At 56.2% G+C, this 20,525-nt stretch overlaps 2 protein-coding genes across 2 annotated transcripts in view; both read right to left on the reverse strand.

Moving 5' to 3' along the window:
* The window catches only part of PDPK1 (3-phosphoinositide dependent protein kinase 1), a 93,042-nt gene extending 73,101 nt beyond the window's left edge, over window positions 1–19,941 (reverse strand). Inside the window, exon 1 of the mRNA XM_019807276.2 lies at window positions 19,825–19,941. The gene's annotated coding sequence lies outside the window, so the exon portion shown is untranslated. The remainder of the gene's footprint in view (window positions 1–19,824) is intronic.
* Window positions 10,911–20,523, reverse strand: AMDHD2 (amidohydrolase domain containing 2). The gene is made up of 11 exons (XM_034670560.1): window positions 20,322–20,523; window positions 20,043–20,179; window positions 19,825–19,964; window positions 13,870–13,924; window positions 13,490–13,702; window positions 13,319–13,407; window positions 13,092–13,236; window positions 12,911–13,018; window positions 12,665–12,733; window positions 11,561–11,662; window positions 10,911–11,128 (listed from the first exon to the last, which is right to left on the reverse strand). Exons 1-11 carry the CDS (start codon window positions 20,393–20,395, stop codon window positions 11,040–11,042), a joined length of 1,221 nt encoding a protein of 406 aa, XP_034526451.1. The 5' UTR covers window positions 20,396–20,523; the 3' UTR covers window positions 10,911–11,039.
* Between the last annotated feature and the right edge of the window lie 2 nt (window positions 20,524–20,525).

Here is a 20,525-nt window from a genome sequence, read left to right on the forward strand (position 1 = left end):
CCGCCTCGGAGGGGGGGCGGCCCGCGCGAGCCAATCCCGGGGCCGCGGGGCGGGGCCGGGCGGGAGAGGGGGTGAGCTGTCATCCCCGGCGACCGCAGGGGAAACTGAGGCCCGCGGGGGCCCGAGCTGGCCAAGGTCACGCCCGAGGCAGCTGTGGGGCTGGGCTCCAGCGCGTGGCTCGGATCCGGAGCTGGGCTCTGCGCAAACACCGACCGACGCAACTTCGCTGCTTACGAAACTGACAAGTGTTCCCGGGCGGAAATTTGGGCTATAAAATCAAATTTATAAGGCAGAAAACAGTCCCATGGCATCACTGCTGATAGTCCCTTTCTTCTTTGCTTATGGTTTTGTGGATTTTTTTGTAGTCGTTACTGTTGATGATGATGTTGAATTTTTTTGTAGTTGTTGATGACGGTGTTGTTGGTGTTTGTAGTTGTGGTAAAATGTACCTAAAATTTACCACCTTGACCGTTTTAACATATGCCATGTGAACAGTTGAGTGGCATTAAATGCAATCACACTGTTGTGTTATGACCATGCTGTTTTAAACAAAATCACAATCATCTTTGTAACCTCACGTTTGCATACTTTCAAATAACCTCTCTTTCTATTTCCAAAAGAAATACGTTTATTTTTTAAAATAACAACTTAGACAATACAGGGAATAATTAGATAAACGAATCCATAAGCTCACTAACTAGAATTAATTCTTGAAGAGCAGTGATAGCTGCTAACATTGACCCCGCACTCAGTCTTTTTTTTTTTTTTTGGACTTACTCTTACTAAAGAACTTTCATGCCTACGGGCGCCTGGGTGGCTCTGTGAGTTAAGCGGATGCTTTAGGCTCAGGTCATGATCCCAGGGTCCCAGCTTCCTTCTCAGAAGGGAGTGTGCTTCTCCCTCTCCCTCCACTGCTTCTCCCTCTCCCTTCACTGCTCCCCTGCTTGTGCCGTCTCTCAAATAAATAAAATCTTTTTTAAAAAATTGTTAGATTTCATTTATTTGACAGAGAGAGACAGCCAGCGAGAGAGGGAACACAGACAGGGGGAGTGGGAGAGGAAGAAGCAGGCTCATAGCGGAGGAGCCTGATGTGGGGCTCGATCCCATAACACCCGGATCACGCCCTGAGCCGAAGATAGACGCTTAACCGCTGTGCCACCCAGGCGCCCCTAAAAAATAATAATTTTCATCCCTAACATCTAAGCAAGCACCCCTGCTCGTGTTGCCCCTGTTTTCGGGTGAGGATGCTGAAGGCACAGTGCAGTTCTGTAACCTACCCTAGGTCTCACAGAGCCAGGACCACCATCTTGATACCCATATGCTAGAGGCTACGCTTTGACAATTAGGCTCTAAAGCCTCTGTCTGTCCAAGCCTCCAGTTTTCTGTACATGGATGCACCTAAAACAACAGTAAGAAAGGTAAATATAACTCCTCTACTCCCCAAAAGGGCTTCTGTGGTTTTGATACTTTTTTCACTTAGCAATGCGTCATCCCGTATCCCGTGAAGCTCTCCTGATATCTGAGCGCCATCTTCCCCAATGGTGACGGCTGCAGAGGACCCCACTGGAGGAAGCCTATAGCTTATAGATCCATGTACTTGATTGAGCTCTCTCCTGACACTGAAGTGGTTCCCGGACTTCTTCCTCGTAAATAAGGCCCTGCACTCAAATTCAGGCACACCTTTATTTATTTCCTTAGGGTAAATTCTCAGCAGATGGAACTGCTGGGTCAAAGTACAAGGATCCCTCTGGGGACTTTTGTTACAGGTTGCAAATTGTCAATTGCTTACCCCACTCCAGACACTAACCCTCAATGAACACAAAGACAAGGTCAACATAGATACCAGCTCTTACCACCATGCCAAGCCACATTCAACCCTTGGCAACACTGGGAACATTACCCTACATCATAACCCTTAGTACAGATTAAAAGCAGCACATCTGATTTTGCTCACAACAGCCTGTGAGCAGTACGTAACTGTGAGCATTTCCGTCTTTCACATGAGAGAACTGAGGCTTCAGTGCCCTGCCTACTCTCGGTCATAGAGTTAGTAGGTCACAGAGCACAGAACTCAAAACCAGCCCTGACCAACAGCATGGCCCTGCTCTTGGCCACTGCACCCAACTGCCTCCCAACAAACCCTTCTTTTGTGTTTACTGTAGTCCTCACAAAGTAATAACAACTTGTCCTCAGAGAACGCTAACCATTTTTAAAGATTTATCTTCATCCTCATCAAAACCCTAGGAGACACTTAGTATTTATTACTATCTTACACGTGAAATTTGCCAGACCATACACTAAATGCAATTATAAATAAATGCATAGCCTCAGAGCCTTAAAAGTATATAAATACACAACAGGAGCGACCTTTCTCAGAAAGTTACTAATGCATGTGCTCCACCAAACGATGGAGTAAACCAAGAAAGAAGAAGACATGAGATCTGGGAAACAGGAAGGAACAAAACACACAGGAAGGTGATGAAGGGAAGTCCCAGGATTGGTCCACTCAGCAAGTATGGATTCAGTCTCCCCTCTGTGCCAAGCACCATGTTAGACGTTGACAATTCCCTGGCGAACAAAACACAGAAATCTTTGCCCTTGTGAAACTCCGATGCCACAGGCAGGAGGCAGGGTGGGGGAGAGAAATAAATAAGCAAATCTTGTGGATGTCAGAAGGCAGTGAGTGCTATGGGGGAGAAAGGAATCAGGGGGGATTCAGGAGTGCGTGGGGAAAAGGTGCGATTTTAAATGGATTATGAGGAGAAACCCCAGGATAAGAACAGGGAGCACACAGACCCAAGGGAAGCAGGCTTTGGAGGACTCCAGGAAGATGCTAAAAATGAGAGATCCTCTCGTGGCTTTCGCCACATAAAAAACTGAATTAGGAAGCTGACAGAGAGACAAGAAAATTCCAGAAGAAGACCCTATCAGGAAGGAAGCAAAATCACAGTTCACGAGGCACCGCACTCTTCTCAGCTGTGAGGGATATTTACAGTCATGATACAGACGCATGCACCCAGCCAGTAATCACCCTCCTGTGCCGTGGAAGGACCCGGAGAGCAGAGGCGGCGCGAGACAGCGGGATCCTCACCTCCCCTAACAGACAGGCACTAGATATGGCTGTGAGTGATGAATCCAGGCATTAAGTGGGAGAATATTCGTTAGAAAGAGAGACATACACAGCAGGAAGAACATTTAAACCGGTAGGAAGTGGGATGTGAGTAGGGAGAGGTGAGGCACGGGCTGCTGTTCTGCATTACAAGCCTTTTTATTTTATTTTTTTAAAGATTTTTTTATTTATATGAGAGAAAAGGGGAGGGCGCACAAGCAGGGGGAGCAGCAGAGGGAGAGCTGACCAGGGAGCCCAATGCTAGATCCCTGAGCTGAAGGCGGACGCTTAACCGCTGAACCGACTGAGCCACCCAGGTGCCCCTACAAGCCTTTTTAGAACCATCTGGCTTCTTCAACGTTGATGCAAATAAAAATTAATAAAGTGGGTGTATCTTCTTCCTGGAGAGTCTAAGAAGCTCTCACTCACAAAGGGAAAACTGCGCAAGAACATTTGTGATGGCGTAACTTTAGCATGAAGCAAAACACAAAAGAGAAAAAGAAAAAAAAGAACCAAAATATTTGTCAACAAGAGAAGAGTAAAATAAATTATGGTACGTTCATCCTAGAGAATTCGATGCAGCTACAGGAAAGAAGAGGGTAAAGTTCTAACGGAGAGAGTGAAGGTAAAGAAGCAAGTCACAGAATATGAACCGAGGTCTTTCGCCCTTTCTCTTTCTTTCTTTCTTTCTTTTTCTTTCTTTCTTTCTTTCTTTCTTTCTTTCTTTCTTTCTTTTTCTTTCTTTCTTTCTTCTTTCTTTTCTTTCTTTCTTTCTTTCTTTTTCTTTCCTTCTTTCTTTCTTTCTCCCTTCCTTCCTTCCTTCCTTCCTTCCGTCCGTCTTTTTTGTGTCACGTACACCAAAGCATGACCAAGTAGTTCTTCGGGAATTCAAAGAACAACAGGGAGGGGGAAAACAGTGAGGTGCAAATACCAGGAGAATGCTAGAGCCCACTGGAGCAGCAGGTGCGGCAGGCAGCCTCTGCGGCCTCAGGGGAAGGTGTGAGGGGAGAGCCAGCGGCAGGCTGGAGCCCTGCGGAGAGCAGCTGAGCAGGTGGCGGGGGTAGGGCAGGGAGCAGCATCGGAAAGAGGAACAAGGACAGTACTCAGTTCTCACGGGGCCTCGATGGCAGCCAGTGTGCAGGCTTGGGCAACCCTCTCACCTAGCGAGAGGCAGGGCACCCCTGCCATGGGTCAGGTCTGGCTGCGGGTCCCAGGACAGCGGGCAGGAGGGGACATGCACTCACCTGGCCCCACACAGCTCACAGGTGCTCTGGCTGGAGGAAGAAGAGGGACAGCCGCTGGCTCTTATCTCTCCCTTTCCTGCTCAGTGCTTCTGTCCCTGGCGGAAGGGTGACCCCAGTCCAAGAATGCGATCCTTGGCTTGACATTGTGAGGTCATGTTCCACCCAAGGAGGAACAGGAGGATGCCCGGAACCATCTTGGGAGGGGCTGGAAGGTGGCAGTATATACACAGCATATGGGAGGTGGAGAGCCCCGTGTTCCACATGGCCTGTGGCATTTCCCCCGTTCCTCACTTACTTCTGTAACCCCCTGGCCCAAAGGAGGGAGCCCAGGGTCAGCAGTGATGGAACGTGCCCAGCATCGCACAGCTGATGTGTTAGCTACCTAGGCCCATGTAACAAATTATTCCCAAACTCAGAGATGTCAAGCAACATACGTTTATGATCTCATGATTTCTGTGGGTCAGGAAGCCAGGAGCAGCTTGGCCGGATGGTTCCGGCTCAGGGTCTCTCAGGAATTTGCAGTCAAGACAGTATTGAAGGCTGAGTCATCTAAAGGCTTGACCAGTGTGGGGGAGGGGGACAGGGGGATGGGCCTGGGGGCTCAGTCTACTAAGCATCCAACTCCTGGTTTCTGCCTAGGTCATGATCTCAGGGTCGTGAGATCGAGCCCACGTAGGGCGCTCAGCATGGAACCTGCTTGGGATTCTCCCTCTGCCTCTGCCCCTCCCCTTGAGCTCATGTTCCGTGCTCTGGCTGCTCTCTAGCTCTGAAATAAATAAAATCTTAAAACAAAAATAAATAAAGACTTGGCCTGCTTAGAAAGAATCGCTTCTGAGGTGGCCTGTTCACTCAGATGTGAATGGAGGCACCGGTTCCTGACCATGGGGCCTCTCTGCAGAGCTTTCTGAGTATCCCCACGCCACAGCAGCTGGCGGTCCCCGAAGTGAATGATTCCAGAGGAAGAGCGCACACCCAGCATAGAACCTGCAATGACTTTTTTTAACTTTTCATTTTTATTTTTTATCTTTCCTACTAATTTTTTTTTAAGTAGGCTTCATGCCCAATGTGGCACGTGAACTCACGACCCGGAGATCAAGACCCACATACTCTACAAACTGAGCCAGGCAGGCGCCCCCTGCAATGATTTTATACCCTAATTACCGAAGTGACCCAGCATCACTTCTACCCCATTTTACTTGTCACACAAAAGCACACTGCACCACATGGGAGGAACCACACCCAATGTGGACCCCCCCGAGGTGGGATTGCTGGGGGCCATCTTCAAGGTTGCCATAGCTAGTCCAGGGCAGAGCCAGGACTCCCGTTCTGCTGGGATGCAGGGAGAGATGGGGAGAAACAGGATAGGAAAGGCAGGCCAGGCCTGCACCCCTGGAAGTTCTGAGAGCCAGGAAAAAGCGTCAGGCAAAGAGGCAGACAGGGAAACCAATTAGCACACATCCAGTTAGGAAAAGACAAGGGACCCTTCAGAGATAATGACATGGTGTTCTGCCTGTGCCCACTAAGTGCCTGGTCACCCCACCTAAGGCTCCCAAGATGCCTCTGGCTGCGGGTGGATGAAAGATGCCTGGGGCACCTGGGGGGTGCAGTGGGTTGAGCGTCTGACCCCTGGTTTTGGCTCGGGCCCTGATCTCAGTGTTGTGAGATCGAGCCCCACGTCCGGCTCTGTGCTCAGTGCAGAGTCTGCTTGGGATTCTCTCTCCTTCTCCCTCTGCCCCTCTCCCCACCAACACACTCTCTCTCTCAAATAAGGAAATCTTTAAAAAACAGAGAGAGTGGGGGCGCCTGGGTGGCACAGCGGTTAAGAGTCTGCCTTCGGCTCAGGGCGTGATCCCGGCGTTATGGGATCGAGCCCCACATCAGGCTCCTCTGCTATGAGCCTGCTTCTTCCTCTCCCACTCCCCCTGCTTGTGTTTCCTCTCTCACTGGCTGTCTCTATCTCTGTCAAATAAATAAATAAAATTAAAAAAAAAAAAAACAGAGAGAGTAAGAAAAAAGAAAGATGCTAAAGCCAGTAATTTCCAAGCCCCGTGGGAAAATATCTTCTCACACAAATAGTGCTATGTGGAAAAAAATATTTTACCTAGACCAGGAGACAGGAAACAAAAAGTTGCATCAAATCTCAGGCGAGTAACCTTCCCTCCCTGAGTCTCAACTTCCCCAGCTGTAAAATGGGCTGACTCCAAAAAATTGGTCAAAATCCCAAAGACTGAAAACATCCAGAGTTGACAAGCATGCAGAGAAATGAGCACCTTCATACACTGACGATAGGAATGTAGTATCTCCTTTGGACCCAGGCAATAGGGAGCCGTGGCTCAGGCCCCTCTCTCTGGAGGAGATGGTAAGCAGAGTAACAGCCCTCCCAGAAAGGACCACATCCTGTTCACCCCACCTGTGAACATGTTACATCACATAGCAAGGGAGGATGACGGCTGCCAGTAAGCTGACCTGAAAAGAGAAAGATTATCCAGGATCATCCAGCTCGGCCCAAAGTAATCACAAGAGTCCTTAAAAGATAGAAGAGAACAAAGTCAGGATCTGAATAAGGCAACGTGAACAGCACGACTGGCCAGCACTGGCTCTGGGAACAGGAGACCACAAGACAACCAGTGTGGGCAGCATCTGGAGCTGGGAAGGGAACATCCCCCTCCCCCCAGAACCTCGAGGGAGAACAAGTCTCTGCCACCACTTTGATTTCAGCCCACTGAGACCTATTTCTGATTCCCACCTCCAGAGCTATAAACGTGTGCTCTTTTGAACCCCCAATTTGTGGTAATTTGTTACAGAACGCGGGAGGCCCTCCTGTGGTACACGGAAACCCAGAACCCAAAGGGCCTAAAGGAGTGCCCACACCGGGGCCCCTCCTGCCTTCTGGCCACGCTGGAGCGTGTGCGGGCCCAGAGCTCCGTGCCCATCACTCCGCGGCGCCTCCTCCTCAGCAGCCGCGGTGGTAGTAGTGAGAGGAACCCGACTGATCCACGGGGCGATCTGGTCAACGTTAAGAAACAACCATCTTAGGGAACACTGGGGACCTTGTTCAAGTACAGAGATATTTCCACGTGTCCCCACCCAGGCCGCTTTCCGTTTCAGGAGGCTTAACTTAAAAAATAGTTACTAGCAGGACACTACCAAAAGTTCCAGTTTATGAAACAAACCAAGACATAAACGTAAGGAAAGGTATGTTGGATCACGTTGGAAGGACCACACCAAGCTCTTAAAGCTGGGCGAGTGGGAGGCAGGCAAGACTCAGAGAGAGGGCCATCGCTCCGGGCACCTGGCTGCCACCCACCCCCGGGGTCCCTGGGGATGACCGGGGGCGAGGAGAGGAGACCGCAGGGGCTCAGCGGAATCACCCCTTGCTCACCCTCCCAGTGCCACACCCCCAACCCCAGACACGCTCCGAGCTGGGGCGAGTCTGGGAGAGGCAGTGGAAGGGGGCCGACGAGGAGCCCACACCCTACTTCCCAGCGCCAACGAAGGCGGAGCCGGAGAGGAGGATTGGGGCGCAAGGGATGCACAGGGGCGCGATGGGAAGAAGGGAGGGGCGCAGTGGGGCCGGAAGGTGCGCACAGAGACAGCCGGGCGGGCCGGGGCGCAGTGGGGTCCGCAGTGCGCGGGGGCGCCAATCCCCCGGCTCCCCTTGCGCCCGCCGGGCCGCGCCGTCTGGGACTCCGGGCTCCGGCTCGGTCCCGTAATCGTGGTCTGGGTCAGAGTCCGCCTCGCGCCCCAGCTAGTCGGCGGCCTCGCATCCCTGCGCACGGCAATCCTGATTGGCCCCGGCAGGGACCCGCCCACCCGGAGCCTGCAGAGCCCGCCCCCCAGGGATGAGCCGGAATCCCACAGCCAGCACTAGCCCGGCGCGCCGCAGCTCTTACCGGACCTATGGGTCCGCATGGACCCGGCGCCTGGGCTGCAGGCCCGGCCCGCGGCGGAGAGGCTCGGGCCCGATTCACCGTGCACCGCGGTTGATACCGTCTCCTCCCCACCCCCAAGCCGACTTCTCCGGTCCACCCAGATCCTCTGAACGAATCAGCGCCTGAACGCTGCGCTCGGAGCCAACGGGGCCCATCAACCCGACGAGGAGCCCGAAGCTTCGGAAAGGACGCCTCTGCGACTGGACTTGAACCCTCGTGCACTCAGCGCAGTCGGGGGCCCTAGAGTGGACGCCTCCGCAGCTTCCAGGCACGGCCGCCAGGGGGCCCTCGCCCCACTCCGGGGAGTCGCGACGCGCTGGGCCCTGCACAGGGTCCTCCCACTCACGTTGTTACAACACAGAGCAAGCCACGAAGGTGCGGGTTGCACGCCAGGTCACCTCCCCGAGGATCCCACCCCAGCTTCCCCACCTCTGCGAAAGTCACCGCCACCCACCAATGACTCAGGCACACCCCTCACAGCCCAGTCCACATCTCCCCCCTTCCCGCTGCTCCGCCAGTCTCCAGCCCCCCCTGCCACCCTTCAGCCAGCCCCTCCGAGTCTCCTTGCTGGGGATCTCACTTAAAATGGCAGCACATCTTCTGTTTAAAACCCTGCAGCCTCATACTCAAAAGTGGGCTGGGGTGTGTCAGGCTGGAGGAGGGGGCACAGGAACAGGGCCGAGCGGGAACACAGCTTCTCTTAGGGCTGAAGTTCTGCGGAGGATGGTGGCAATGGCTGCACCCCTTCCCAGCGAGGGTGGCCAGCTGTCCCAACCAACGCACCAAGCCTGTGCCACTGGATCTTCGAGGGGCAGTTTCCCTTGCCTGAAGGGCTCTTCCCAACCACGATGGAGCCTCGCCCCTGCTAACCACGAGTTCAACTAGCCTTTCCCAGATTCTCCACCCTGAGAGGCAACGTGGTGACAGGTCTGAGCGCCCCGGGGTAGAGTGGCCAGAACATATCCTAGCTCTGCGCTCACCAGCTCTGGAATCGGGTGCCCACTTCCCCATCTGAGAATGGGGATGACCAACAGGAAACTCCTTTAGATTTTTGGCAGAAAAGAATGGGTTCACGCTGGTAGCACACTTAGAATAAGGCCTAGCACCAAACAAGGCAAGTGCCCACGCTCAGCTTCGCATGTGTTTTGGAGACATTCCTTTGCTCCCTCCACCCAGGGCAAGCCCCAGTAGACTGGCCCTGCCCCTGGATCACTGGAGCAGGCAGCTGTCTTCCAGGAGCTGCTCTGTCACCTGCTAGGCCTAGGACATCCCTGCACCCCGCGGGCATGTATCCTGAGACCCAGTCTCCTGGTAGCCCTGTAAGTGGCCTCTGCCCCAGGCCTTTCCTGATCCTTGCCTTACAGTGCTGGTTCTTCCCAGGCTGCTCAGCCTTAAACACAGCTTGGACCCATGGCTGTTTTTGTCACTTGGGCCTGGAGACATTTCCTGTAGTGGGCTCTGTGGCAGAGGCAAGGGGAATGGTTGCCAAGCCACACACCACGGTGTCCTGGGACACTCACCTCCAACCTCCTATTCCAAGGCCTACGGCCATGACAAAGGGGGAAGGTGCTGCCCACCGCAGCCCACGATGGGGGAGAAAGTCAACCCCAGATGTGGGGCTACACCAACCCCTGCTGTCCGACTCCCATGTGACGGCTGGCCTCAGGAACGGCACGGCTCCCCACAGCCCACCTGCCTCAAAGCTATCCTACCACAGGAACACAACAGCCCAGGGTCCGAATGTGGGGGCATTGCTGCCAGGACCAAAGGGACATGAAAGGCTGCAGATGACACTAACAGGCAAACAGTTGCAGGCTCAGGACACTGGTGACCCCCAAGTGGCCCACCAGCACCAAGCAGCGTCACCCCCAGCTGCGCAAATGCCAGGGTGCAAGCAGGATCATCGCGCCCACCCGGGAGTTGGGTTAGAAGGGGCTGTTCAGAGAAAACACCACAGGAAGTGGAGCCTTGATTATCCCAAGGGCTCAAAGAAATAGGGCTGCGGGCTGGGCAAGGAGCAGTGGCCAGGGTCAGCTCAGGGGCCCTCCGCCACTGCTTCCTGCATTCATGGGCAGGCAAGCTGGGGTCCTGAGGCCGGCGTGGATTCCTCCTGAAGGCTGGGGAGGAGCACCAGGCACTGTGCCCAGGCCCCGTACTATGGCCCTGGGCCCCCACTTTGCCCGCCCAGGTCAAAAGGGTGCAGAAAGTGAGCCCCTGGGACATCCTCATGCAGCAGCCTCCAAAACCTCCTTGCTGCTCACCTGAGGCCCCCCCGCACCCAGCTCCTCCAGCCCCAGCTCCTAACTTGTCTCCACCACCAGTTCTCTCCTTGTTTACCCTTTCCCTCGGTCTCCTGACAAGTGAGCTTCTGAAGCTGTCTGCACCCACTGTCCCCAAGCCCCTTCCTGTCCACTTTGCAACAACCCAGGGCTTCCCCTCCCTCCCTCCATTTCCAACCAGCATGGCTGCCTGTGGGTCCGTAGGCCTCAGACACAGAGAGTGGCCCCCGCAGAGCTGGGATGAGCCAGAATCCAGCCACTCCCATTCCCACCTCCCCACCCCACCCCAGAGAGCCACCCAGGGGACGGCGCCCTGCTTTGAAGCAACACTCGGAGACCAGACAAGTCCCTGCTGGCGCACGTTTATCCAGCTGGGGCAGGGCACCCACTCGCTCCCTGGAGACCAGCTCCTCCACAGCTCAGCCCTGACTGCGTCCAGCTAAGGCTGGGCATCCTTTCCAGCGGTGGTCCTCGGTCACTGCCTGGCCTCCTCCGCCTGCCACACCAACTCGCCTGAGATGTAGGTGGCCCGCACGTGGAGTGAGTCATCGAGCACCACGAAGTCTGGGTCAGAGGCGGGCAGTGAGGCGGCGGCAGGGAGAGGCCCACTGCCACCCCCACCGCGCTCCCAGGAGCTTCAGCACCCGTAAGAGAAGCTCTGTTCCCATGCCCACCCCCACCCAGGAGCTAGTGGGGAAACTGAAGCCTGCAACACGATTTGGGCAGGGCACCCAAACCATTGCAGGCTGGCCAAGGTCCTGGAACCAGTATTCCTGGCAGTAGGGTACAAGGGACAAAGGCCCTGGCAGTCCCTCACCTGGCCTTTATCTCATATGCCAGAAAGCCTGGCCTGATGGGAAAAGGGGCCTGGGCTGAGGTTGGGGGCTGGGCAAGGCCACCTGGGCACAGGGAAGATTCCACCTGCCCTGGCACTGTCCCAAGTCCCCAAGAGCTCCCAAGTCTTCAGCGGCCCGGGTGCCTGCATCAGGCCCTGACCTGCATCAGCCCCGAAGTCCAGGGTCCCCTTGCGCTTCTCCAGCCCCAGCAGCTGAGCGGGGTGCAGGGACGCAGCCTCCAGGGCCAATTCCACACTGCAGCCTGCTCAAGGGGACACAACTGGGTAATCATCCCCCATCCCCAGCTCTGCCAGCAGCCCCTCCCCCGCCCAGCCCCAAAGCTCCAAGGCCTAGGAGCTGCGGAGGGGAGACATCCCAGGCCTCTGCAGCAGGGTGACAAGGCTCTGCCTTCCCCCAAGTTTGAGGACACCACTGGGTACCCTTTTCCTGCTCGCTCACCCATCCCAGCCCAGCAGGCCTCCCCTCCTCACGGACAGATGCTCTGGACCCAAAGGCCTGTAGGCCATTCCTCCTTTGGGGTCCCAGAAGAGCACCCCCACAAAGAAGCACTGGCCTGGGGATCGATGATGCCACCTGCCCTTGCATTTCTATCCCTGCTGCTCCTTGAGAGATCACATGACTAAACCCCATTTTTTCTGTTCCCCACATCACCCCCCAGCTGCCAGGCCAAAGCCATTTCCCACCTCCTGGCCTGTCTCCCTGCTGCTCTAAGCAGTACGCTGAACCCCAGCAACCCCCAGCTGACACCCCAGCCCCAGGGCACTACCAAGAATCCCACAGGGCTTGGCCAACCACAGCCTCTGCCAAACACCCCTTCCCACCTCCCCCACAACAGCACCACCCCCTTAAGAAGCCTGGAGCATGGCTCTGACCCCCCACCTCATCTCCCTAGCTCTGGACCCATGAGCCCACAGGGTCCAAGACCAAAGCCCTTCCTGTGGTAAGGCAAGATCCTATTCTCCTCTTGGGTGCCATGGCTTCACTGCCATCACCCTGGGTCCCAGCTGTCTGCCTGCCACCGTCTTACCCTGCCCAGGAGCTCCCCATAGGGGAACCTCGGCCACATTCCTGGTGCTTGTCCCCTGGGAATTCCACCAGACAAGGGATGTGGGTGCGAGACTCCAGTGGTCTCCATGCTTCCCTCCCCCCTTTCTCAGGTGAAACTTCCACCCTACACACACACAAACACACACACCCCCATACACGCAGGTGCACCCCCCCCACACACACCAGCCTCACTAACCTGTGGCCTGCAGGAAATGTCGGACACACACGTCCATCGGGGCTATGCTGCCACTCAGTGTCTTGGTGCCTTGAGAGCAGAGAGGGCAGGCTCTGGGGGACCAGAGGCCACCAGGCACGTGGTGGGGGGTGGGCAGTGGGCTGGTGGGGGGCCAGTTATCAGAGAACACCTAGATGCTTGCATCCCATGAGAGGCCGAGGGGCTGTTCTCATTGGGGCCGTCGGCAGGGACGAGAGGGTCGCTCACCTGCCACGTAGGCTGTCAGCCCATCTACTTCCACCTCCTGCTGGCCCAGTGTGTGACGGCCATTGCCCAAGCCCAGGGCGGGAACGGCGTCGGTGACCAACACCAGCCCTGCGGGAGGAAGGGGCCTTAGAACTACCCCGTGGCGTCCTCCCAGCTGCTCCCAGCCTGCCCTGCCACTCACCCTGGGGATGCGCCCGGTGCGCGATGCGCAGGGCAGCTGGGTTGGTGTGCGTGCCGTCGGCAATCATCCCGTAGAAGATGTGGCGGCCTGGTGGCAGCCGGTCACTGGTCAGGAGCCCCACAATCCCTGGGTCACGGTGGTGGAACTGGGCATGGATAGGAGGGGACAGCTGAGCGATGGNGGGCCCCCCCCCCCCCCCGGGGGGGGGGGGGGGGGGGGGGACTCACAGGCAGCATGGCGTTGAAGAGATGGGTGATGAAGGTGGCCCCACACTGCACAGCTTCCTCTGCGGCCTGCAGGTCGGCCACCGAGTGTCCTGCATGGGGGACCTGGACTCAAACCACACAACCAGCCCAGGACCCCCATCCGGGCCCAACCCTGGAGCCGGCCCCCCTCACCTAGGGACACACAGATGCCACGGGCCGCCAGTGCCCGTATCACCTCTTGGCTCCGGCCCAGCTCGGGGGCCAGCGTCACGATGCGGACGTTGTCCAGGGGCCCGTAGGTGGCCAGCACATCGTGGAAGGCGTTGGCCTCAAAGGAGCGCAGGTGGGCTTCAGGGTGTGCACCTCGCTTCTCCCGGCTGATGAATGGGCCCTCCAGGTGCACCCCTGGGAGGAGGGGAGTGGATGACCCCAGCACGCCTCCAGCCCCCACCCTGGCCCCTGTCACCTGCCCGACCGCCACCCCCAGTCGGGCCTGTGGAGGGGGAGGGGCTGCCAACAGGTTCCCGAGGAGCCTCCCAGGGCAGGGGCAGGGAGAGGGGTCAGCCACTCACCGAGGACCCCTGCCCCATGGGGACCACCACTCTTCACAGGGATCTGAGGAAGGACCTGGGGGGAACCAGCTGTTAAAGCCCTGCCCCCTATGGCCCAGCACCCAGAAGTCACAGCCCAGCCACGGTCAGAGATCAGCCCCTGATGGCCTTCCCTCAGGTATCAGAAGGAAGTCAAAGGCCCCCAACTGTGGTCGGGGAAAGCACAGCGCTCGGAACCACCAGCGCGCAGAGGAGCAGGAGATGTACCCAGCTGCCTGCAAGGACCAGGAGAGGAGGAAAGCGCTCCTGCTCGGAGGGCAGGCACGTGGGCAGAAGGGAACCCCACTGCCCTGGCTCCTCCAGGAGGCCCCAGTCCAGGCACCAGCTGGGACACGGTGGGTGGCATGCTCAAAGGGTCTGGACCCAGCCCTGGCTGCCCAGCTGCAGGACCAGAAGTGTGGCCAGAGGCAGGAGGACGGCGTGTACTCCAGGCAGGGCGAGCGCAGCAGCAGGGGCTCGGAGGCCAGACAGCCAGGTGCAGACTGGGCTGGGGGCTCAGGCATCGACGGCACAGCCCTGACTGCCTGAGCCGAACACCATCGGGAAGATCACTTGTGTGAAACAGGCACTCACATGACCCGTCTCGGAAGCAGACAGGCACACAGGCGTCCCAGCCCACACCTCCCTCAGGAAGGAACGTCGAGAAGGAAGTGGACAGGGAGCCCTGCAGGACAGCAGAGCCTGGGGGCTGAGCTGCTGCACGGACACGCCCCCCGGAGCTCCCTCCACCCAGGCCAGATAGGAGGAGGCTGAAACACCGCGTGGCGCGCAAGACGCAAGAAGAGCCAAACTGTCCAGGGAGGCTGAGGAGCGGACGCTGGGCAGATGCGGGCTGTGGTGGACACGCCCAGGACACTGCGGCTGCACCGCGACAGCCCCACTGCCCTGGGCCCTGGCCACGCCTCGTGCCTTGAGAAGTGGGGGGACCACAACAGAGACCTCATCACATACTAGCTGTGTCCCTGAATGTGCCCAGCAAACACCTAGAGAAGTAAACCAGGAGGTCTCCAGGTGAGAGGTGGGTCAAGATGCACTCAGCAATTACGTGGAAGTTTATACTCTTCACACGCTCAGCATGGAGCCAGCGAGGTCTGTCCCCACTGACCAGGGACCTCAACTAAGGGCCTCCAGGAAGCCTCCACAGGCTTGGGGCTCCCGCCTGATCTCAAACAGAGCCAATTAACCCAGGCTCAGCAGCAGCTTGGGGAAACCTCCAAGGAGACACAGGACAGACAGGGCAGGGCCGGCGGGCACAGGAGGACACGTGAGGAGAGGTCTCGCACCCATGAGACAAGAACAGAGCGTCAGCAGGAAACATTCCCAGAAAGCAGGCAAGCCCTTCCAAGTTAAAGTTACGTGAGCGGTGAAGTAAAAAACCCAAGAGAAGAACTGCAGGTTAACAACAGAACAAACAGCCAGAAAGCAGAGTCGGAGAAAGAATTAGAAAATCCATCCAGGAGGCCCGGCAGTGGAATGATGGCTCCCAGGAGACGACAGACAGACGCAGCAGAAAATCACAAAGAAGTTACACAAGACAAGCAAAAAAACTGAAAACCAAACTTGAGACGGCTAGGCCGTGGGGCCAGCCAGCACTACAGATGACCGCCCCCCAGGCCCCACCCATATCCCCCTCAGGCTTCCGAACCCAGGGCCAAAGGGAAGGTTCCACAAGCCTCCAGAGGAAAGAAATCAATCACGCACACAGTATCAGAGGTGGGTGGCTTCTGACCTCTCAGCAGCAACCCTGGCGGTTAAAGAATACAGCAATGCCTCTAACATTCTAGAGTAAAGTCACTTTTTTTTTTAAAGACTTTATTTGACAGAGATAGAGACAGCCAGCGAGAGAGGGAACACAAGCAGGGGGAGTGGGAGAGGAAGAAGCAGGCTCATAGCGGAGGAGCCCAATGTGGGGCTCGATCCCATAACGCCGGGATCACGCCCTGAGCTGAAGGCAGGCGCTTAACGACTGAGCCACCCAGGCGCCCCTAGAGTAAAGTCACTTCTAACACAGATTCGTAACCCAATCAAGACAGTAAAAACAGGGACGCCTGGGTGGCTCAGTCGGTTGAGCATCTGACTCTTGATTTTGGCTCAGGTCACGGTCTTGAGGTCGTGAGATCGAGCCCTGTGTCGGGCTCTGTGCTCAGTTTGGGGAGTCTGCTTGGGATTCTTTCCCTCTCGCTCTACCTCACTTGCTCTCTAAATTAAATAAATAAATCTTAAAAAAAGAGAAAAAGAGTGAAAACATTCTCAGACCTTCAAGATCTCTAAAACTCACCCTCCTGTGACCCCTTCCTCCAGCAGAAGCTGGCCAACGTGCCCCAAAGCGCAGGCATAAACCAGCAAAGAGGAAGACCCAGGATGTGGGACGGAGGCCCAGCAGCAAGATGCCAGGGGACCCCCCCCCCACAGGTGAGGAGAAGGGTGCTGCCAGGACAGCTCAGCCCAGGGAGGCCGGCAGCCAGTGCTGGGAAATGGGTCCCAGAGGCTGTAGCAGGAAGGTGACGCTGATGGAGCACCTGGCGCATCCGGATGTCCTGAAAGGAGAAGGCGCTACTGGCTAGAAGCCCGGAGCTGAGACACAAGATAAAGAAACGGAGCAAAGAGCAGGAATTCCAAGGAAAACAGAGCAGCCAGGCAAGAAAATGGGACCACGTGGAGTCTCCTTCACATAGACCTGCCGACTGACCCCCAAGACTGCAGGCGGCCCTGTGGGGAGGATGGGTGGTCCTCTCTCCTCACCGGGAAGCAGACACACACATACATGGCCCTACATGGAGACGTGCAGGAGGAGTCCCAGCACGTACTTAGAGACAGAAGAGCAAATTCCAAGAATCAGCTGGGCTGAAAGGGATGGTCTCTAGATGGGAGCCAGTGGGGGCAAAGGGCTGCCGGCTTTCCCAACAACCCACGGATAGGTATAAGTCCACTGAAGGTTAAAAAAAAAAAGATAACGCTTGAGTTTTTCCAGAACAGACTGTTTCCCCTGAAACGGGTGGGCATGCATGTCAGAGGCTGGGAAGGCCTGGGACACATCCTCTAGACCCCCTTGCCTTCAGCCTGCCCATCTGTAGAGAGGACAGCTCGAGGCCTGCTGCCCACATTCCACCTGGAGACCCTATTGTGACGAATGTCAGGTTCCGTCCTAAAGCTTTCTCTAAAGTCTTCTGAGGAAGCCCAGCACCAGACACAAGGTTCTTGTTAGATGAGCGGGGAGGGGAGTACCTCAACCCAAGGGGTGGATGGGATCGTGGGTGAATCCTTAGATGCCTGTCTTTGCGGGGAGACACCATGTGGCACATTCTAGGAGGCTCTGCACAGGGTCTCCCCTGGGAATGACATACAGGGAGAGGGGACCTGCTCAATGCTGTGCCCATCGCTGGCTGTTCTCCCCACCTGGGCTCAAATGTGCCACTCCTACCCCCGTAACCTCCAAGTCTCAGATTCAGAACTCAAAGTCCGAACAAGCCACTCAGGGTTTACATCACGCATCAAAACAAAACAGAGTTTTACAAGGAAAAACTACAGAATACTAAGTGGGGAGAACAGCATAAACGACAGCATGGAGATAGAGAAAATGAGGCATGTTCCAGGCAGGAAAACAGAGGGCAAGGTCAAAGGACAGAGGGCGCGTGGGGCCAGAAGCAAAGGTCTGCCTGCCTCCTGAGGAGGTAACTAGATCTTGGTGAAGCAGATGATGGACTCGAAGCCGAGAACGATGCAGTCACATCTTCCTCTTCGAAGAGTATCAAAGCGTTAAGGCTAGAGGAGACCGCAGAAAAGGACCAGGTAGTCTCAGTGGACCAGAACATGATGACAAAGGATCTGGGTTACTTCTGACAAAGTGTCAATCCAGTTCTGCCCAGTGCAAGCCAGCTCTGGAAGAAGGTGGGTGGATGGGGGTGGGAAGATATCCCAGGGAACAGTCCTGTAGCTTCTAAGATGATGCCGGAATCAAATTTTCACATTCACTGCCCTCCACGACTTTACTTTCTGTTTGCCCTTCAACCTGCAAGTGTTTATGGTGGGTGACAAGTACTAGCAAGACAACATAAGCTAAAAGTCCCCATGTCCAGAAACCCCCTGTCCTAAAGAAAAAGACCTCACAGGGACGCCTGGGTGGCTGAGTCAGTGAAGCGTCTGCCTTCGGCTCAGGTCATGATCTCAGGGTCCTGGGATCGGGTCCTGCATTGGGCTCCCTCCTCAGCAGGGAGCCTGTTTCTCCCTCTGCCTCTACTGTTACCCCTGCTTGTGCTCCCTTGCTGCCAAATAAATAAATAAAATCTTAAAAACAAAAAAAAAACAAAAAGAGAAAAAAACCTCACCATCTGTGTGGTGATGGTCAGATGTGCTGTGGAAGGCGTGGGCGCTGTATGACTGCACAGCAGAGCCGAAGAGTCATGGCTTCAAAGAGGAAAGAGAACAAGGCAAAGGCCTTCCAGGCAGAGGGCTTGGAGACAGAGAGAGAACAGCCCAGAATGGCTGGAATGTGCCTAAGGAGAGGACAGAGGCTCAGGCAGGGAGGGAGGGAATGCTCAGAAGGCTGGGTTTACCCTGAGGATAAAAGGGAAGTGGGGGGATGAGTGAGGCACTGAGCCTCACCCTGTACCTCAGGAAGGCCCCTGTGGCAGGACTCCGAGCAGGGACAGTTGTTAGGAGACTAGGGAACAGTCACTAAGCCTCACTGGTGGGGCTCAGGAAGGGGGAGGACAAAGAACATGGAGCCAATAAAGTGGGCATGTTCGTAGCTTCCAAGCAGGGGAAAGCAGGGACCGATGACCAGGAGAGAAAACACAGAAGCAGATGCTGGTTTCCAGCAGCAAGGGGAGCTTGACTCTGTGATGGAAGGCCTGCGGGAGATTTCCAGAAAAACATCCACAGTTGACAGTTTACCAAGTGCTTAATACAGACCACGCACAGTGCTGAGTGCCCTGACCCCAAGAAATGGACACGGTCGTCATTCTCAATTTTGACTTGAGAAAATAGAGACTCAGAAAAAAGTAAAGGGTGTCTCGTGCCCCCCAGCTGACAGATGAAGTTAAGGGGCCCAAACCAAACCCAAAGCCCACACCCGACCTCCCCAAAGACCCAGCTTGGACTGTGTGTCCACACACCCAGGAGGGACCCCACGACAGGCAATGTGATCCATCGTCGCAGTAAGGAGCCTGTGCTGGAGAAAACCACCACAATGGAACAAAGATGAGGGCCTACAGCACAACTGCCACCTTCCTAAACTCAACTCCCGTAAGGGAACAGCCACGCTTTTCCAAAAGTCGTTAAACATCAAGCAGTCCAGAGGCACGAGGAATACAGTCTGCTCTCCAATGGTTCAGGAAGAAAAAACGTATGTGCACGCAGAGAAAAAAAAATTCAACAATAAAACGAGGTCAAGAATAAAACCAGAGAACCCATGGGGAAAATAAACAGGTTTCAGGAGAACGTGGGGATAGACAGAAGGTAGAAGTGGAAGGGTGTGGGGGTAGACAAGAGCAGCACCGGAGAACGCATTGGGGCGGCTGTGCTTCTTTCTGGAACGCACATTTGCTAGAGTCACAGAGCACAGACAGGTTAGAGGGGATAAGCCTGAAGAGCAGCTCTGTGGCAATCAGCAAGTCCCAGCAACCGGTTCTGGAGCCTGAAAGAAGCCAGAGGGCAGTGCAGAAAGGCCACATAGCCGGGTTAGACACTGAGAGAAGAGAAGTCCTATCAGACAGCTGCAGAGATGGGGAGACTCTGCCGGTGGGGGAACTCCCGAATGAGAGCCTAGGGGCAGGACCCTGGCCCCCCATGGAAGGCGGCCAGCAGGTGAGGCCAGACGCTCGGGCTAAGCGGTGTCTGTGGGAGCACGGATTTGAAAAATAAAGCGCTAGTGTTCCCGGAGCCCCCCTTTCCTTGAGACTGAGAGCCCGACCTCACCTTGTGATAAACCTCTGGTGGTGAGGTGACCAAGGTGGGGCAGAAGGAGGTGACTCCATGCGACAAGATCCTCTGAGCCACCAGGGCGACCCCCGAACCCACGTCCTCCGTGGCCTGAGAGAAGTCAACGCCAAATCCACCTATGGCCACAAAAAAGAAGGTCACACGGTGCCCAGACCACTTTGTCTGGGTCCCCACCCCCGAGCCCTAGACCGCACCGTTGATCTGCACGTCGATGAAGCCAGGCGCCAGGATGCAGCCCCCGCAGTCCCGCTGCTCATCCGCCACTCGCCGCTCCTCAAAAAACAGCTTCTCTGGGTCCAGAATGCGGCCTTCGCGCACCCACAGATCCTCCCTGCAGCCAGAGCCAGGCGGGGCAGGGGCTAAGATCGCCTACCCCGCACGGACCCTGAGTCCCACCCAAGCAGCTCCCGACCCCGCGCCCCACCCGGCCCCGCGCCCCGCTCCGGAGCAGCGCCCGGCCCCGCGCCCCGCACCCGAGCAGCGCCCGGCCCNGGCAGTTGGTGAACTGGAGCACCGGGGCCCGCGCCTCGTCCTGCCCGCCGCGCATTGTGAGCTACCCGAGCCCAACCCAGCGGGCGGCGCCCGGAGACCCGCCGCCGAACCCAGCTACCCGCGCACCCGACCGACTGCGGGCCGCGGAGCTCGGCCGCGCCCACGTGACCCTCAGCTGACTGATG

Source organism: Ailuropoda melanoleuca, chromosome 10 (genome assembly GCF_002007445.2).
Source record: "Ailuropoda melanoleuca isolate Jingjing chromosome 10, ASM200744v2, whole genome shotgun sequence".
NCBI lineage: Eukaryota > Metazoa > Chordata > Mammalia > Carnivora > Ursidae > Ailuropoda > Ailuropoda melanoleuca.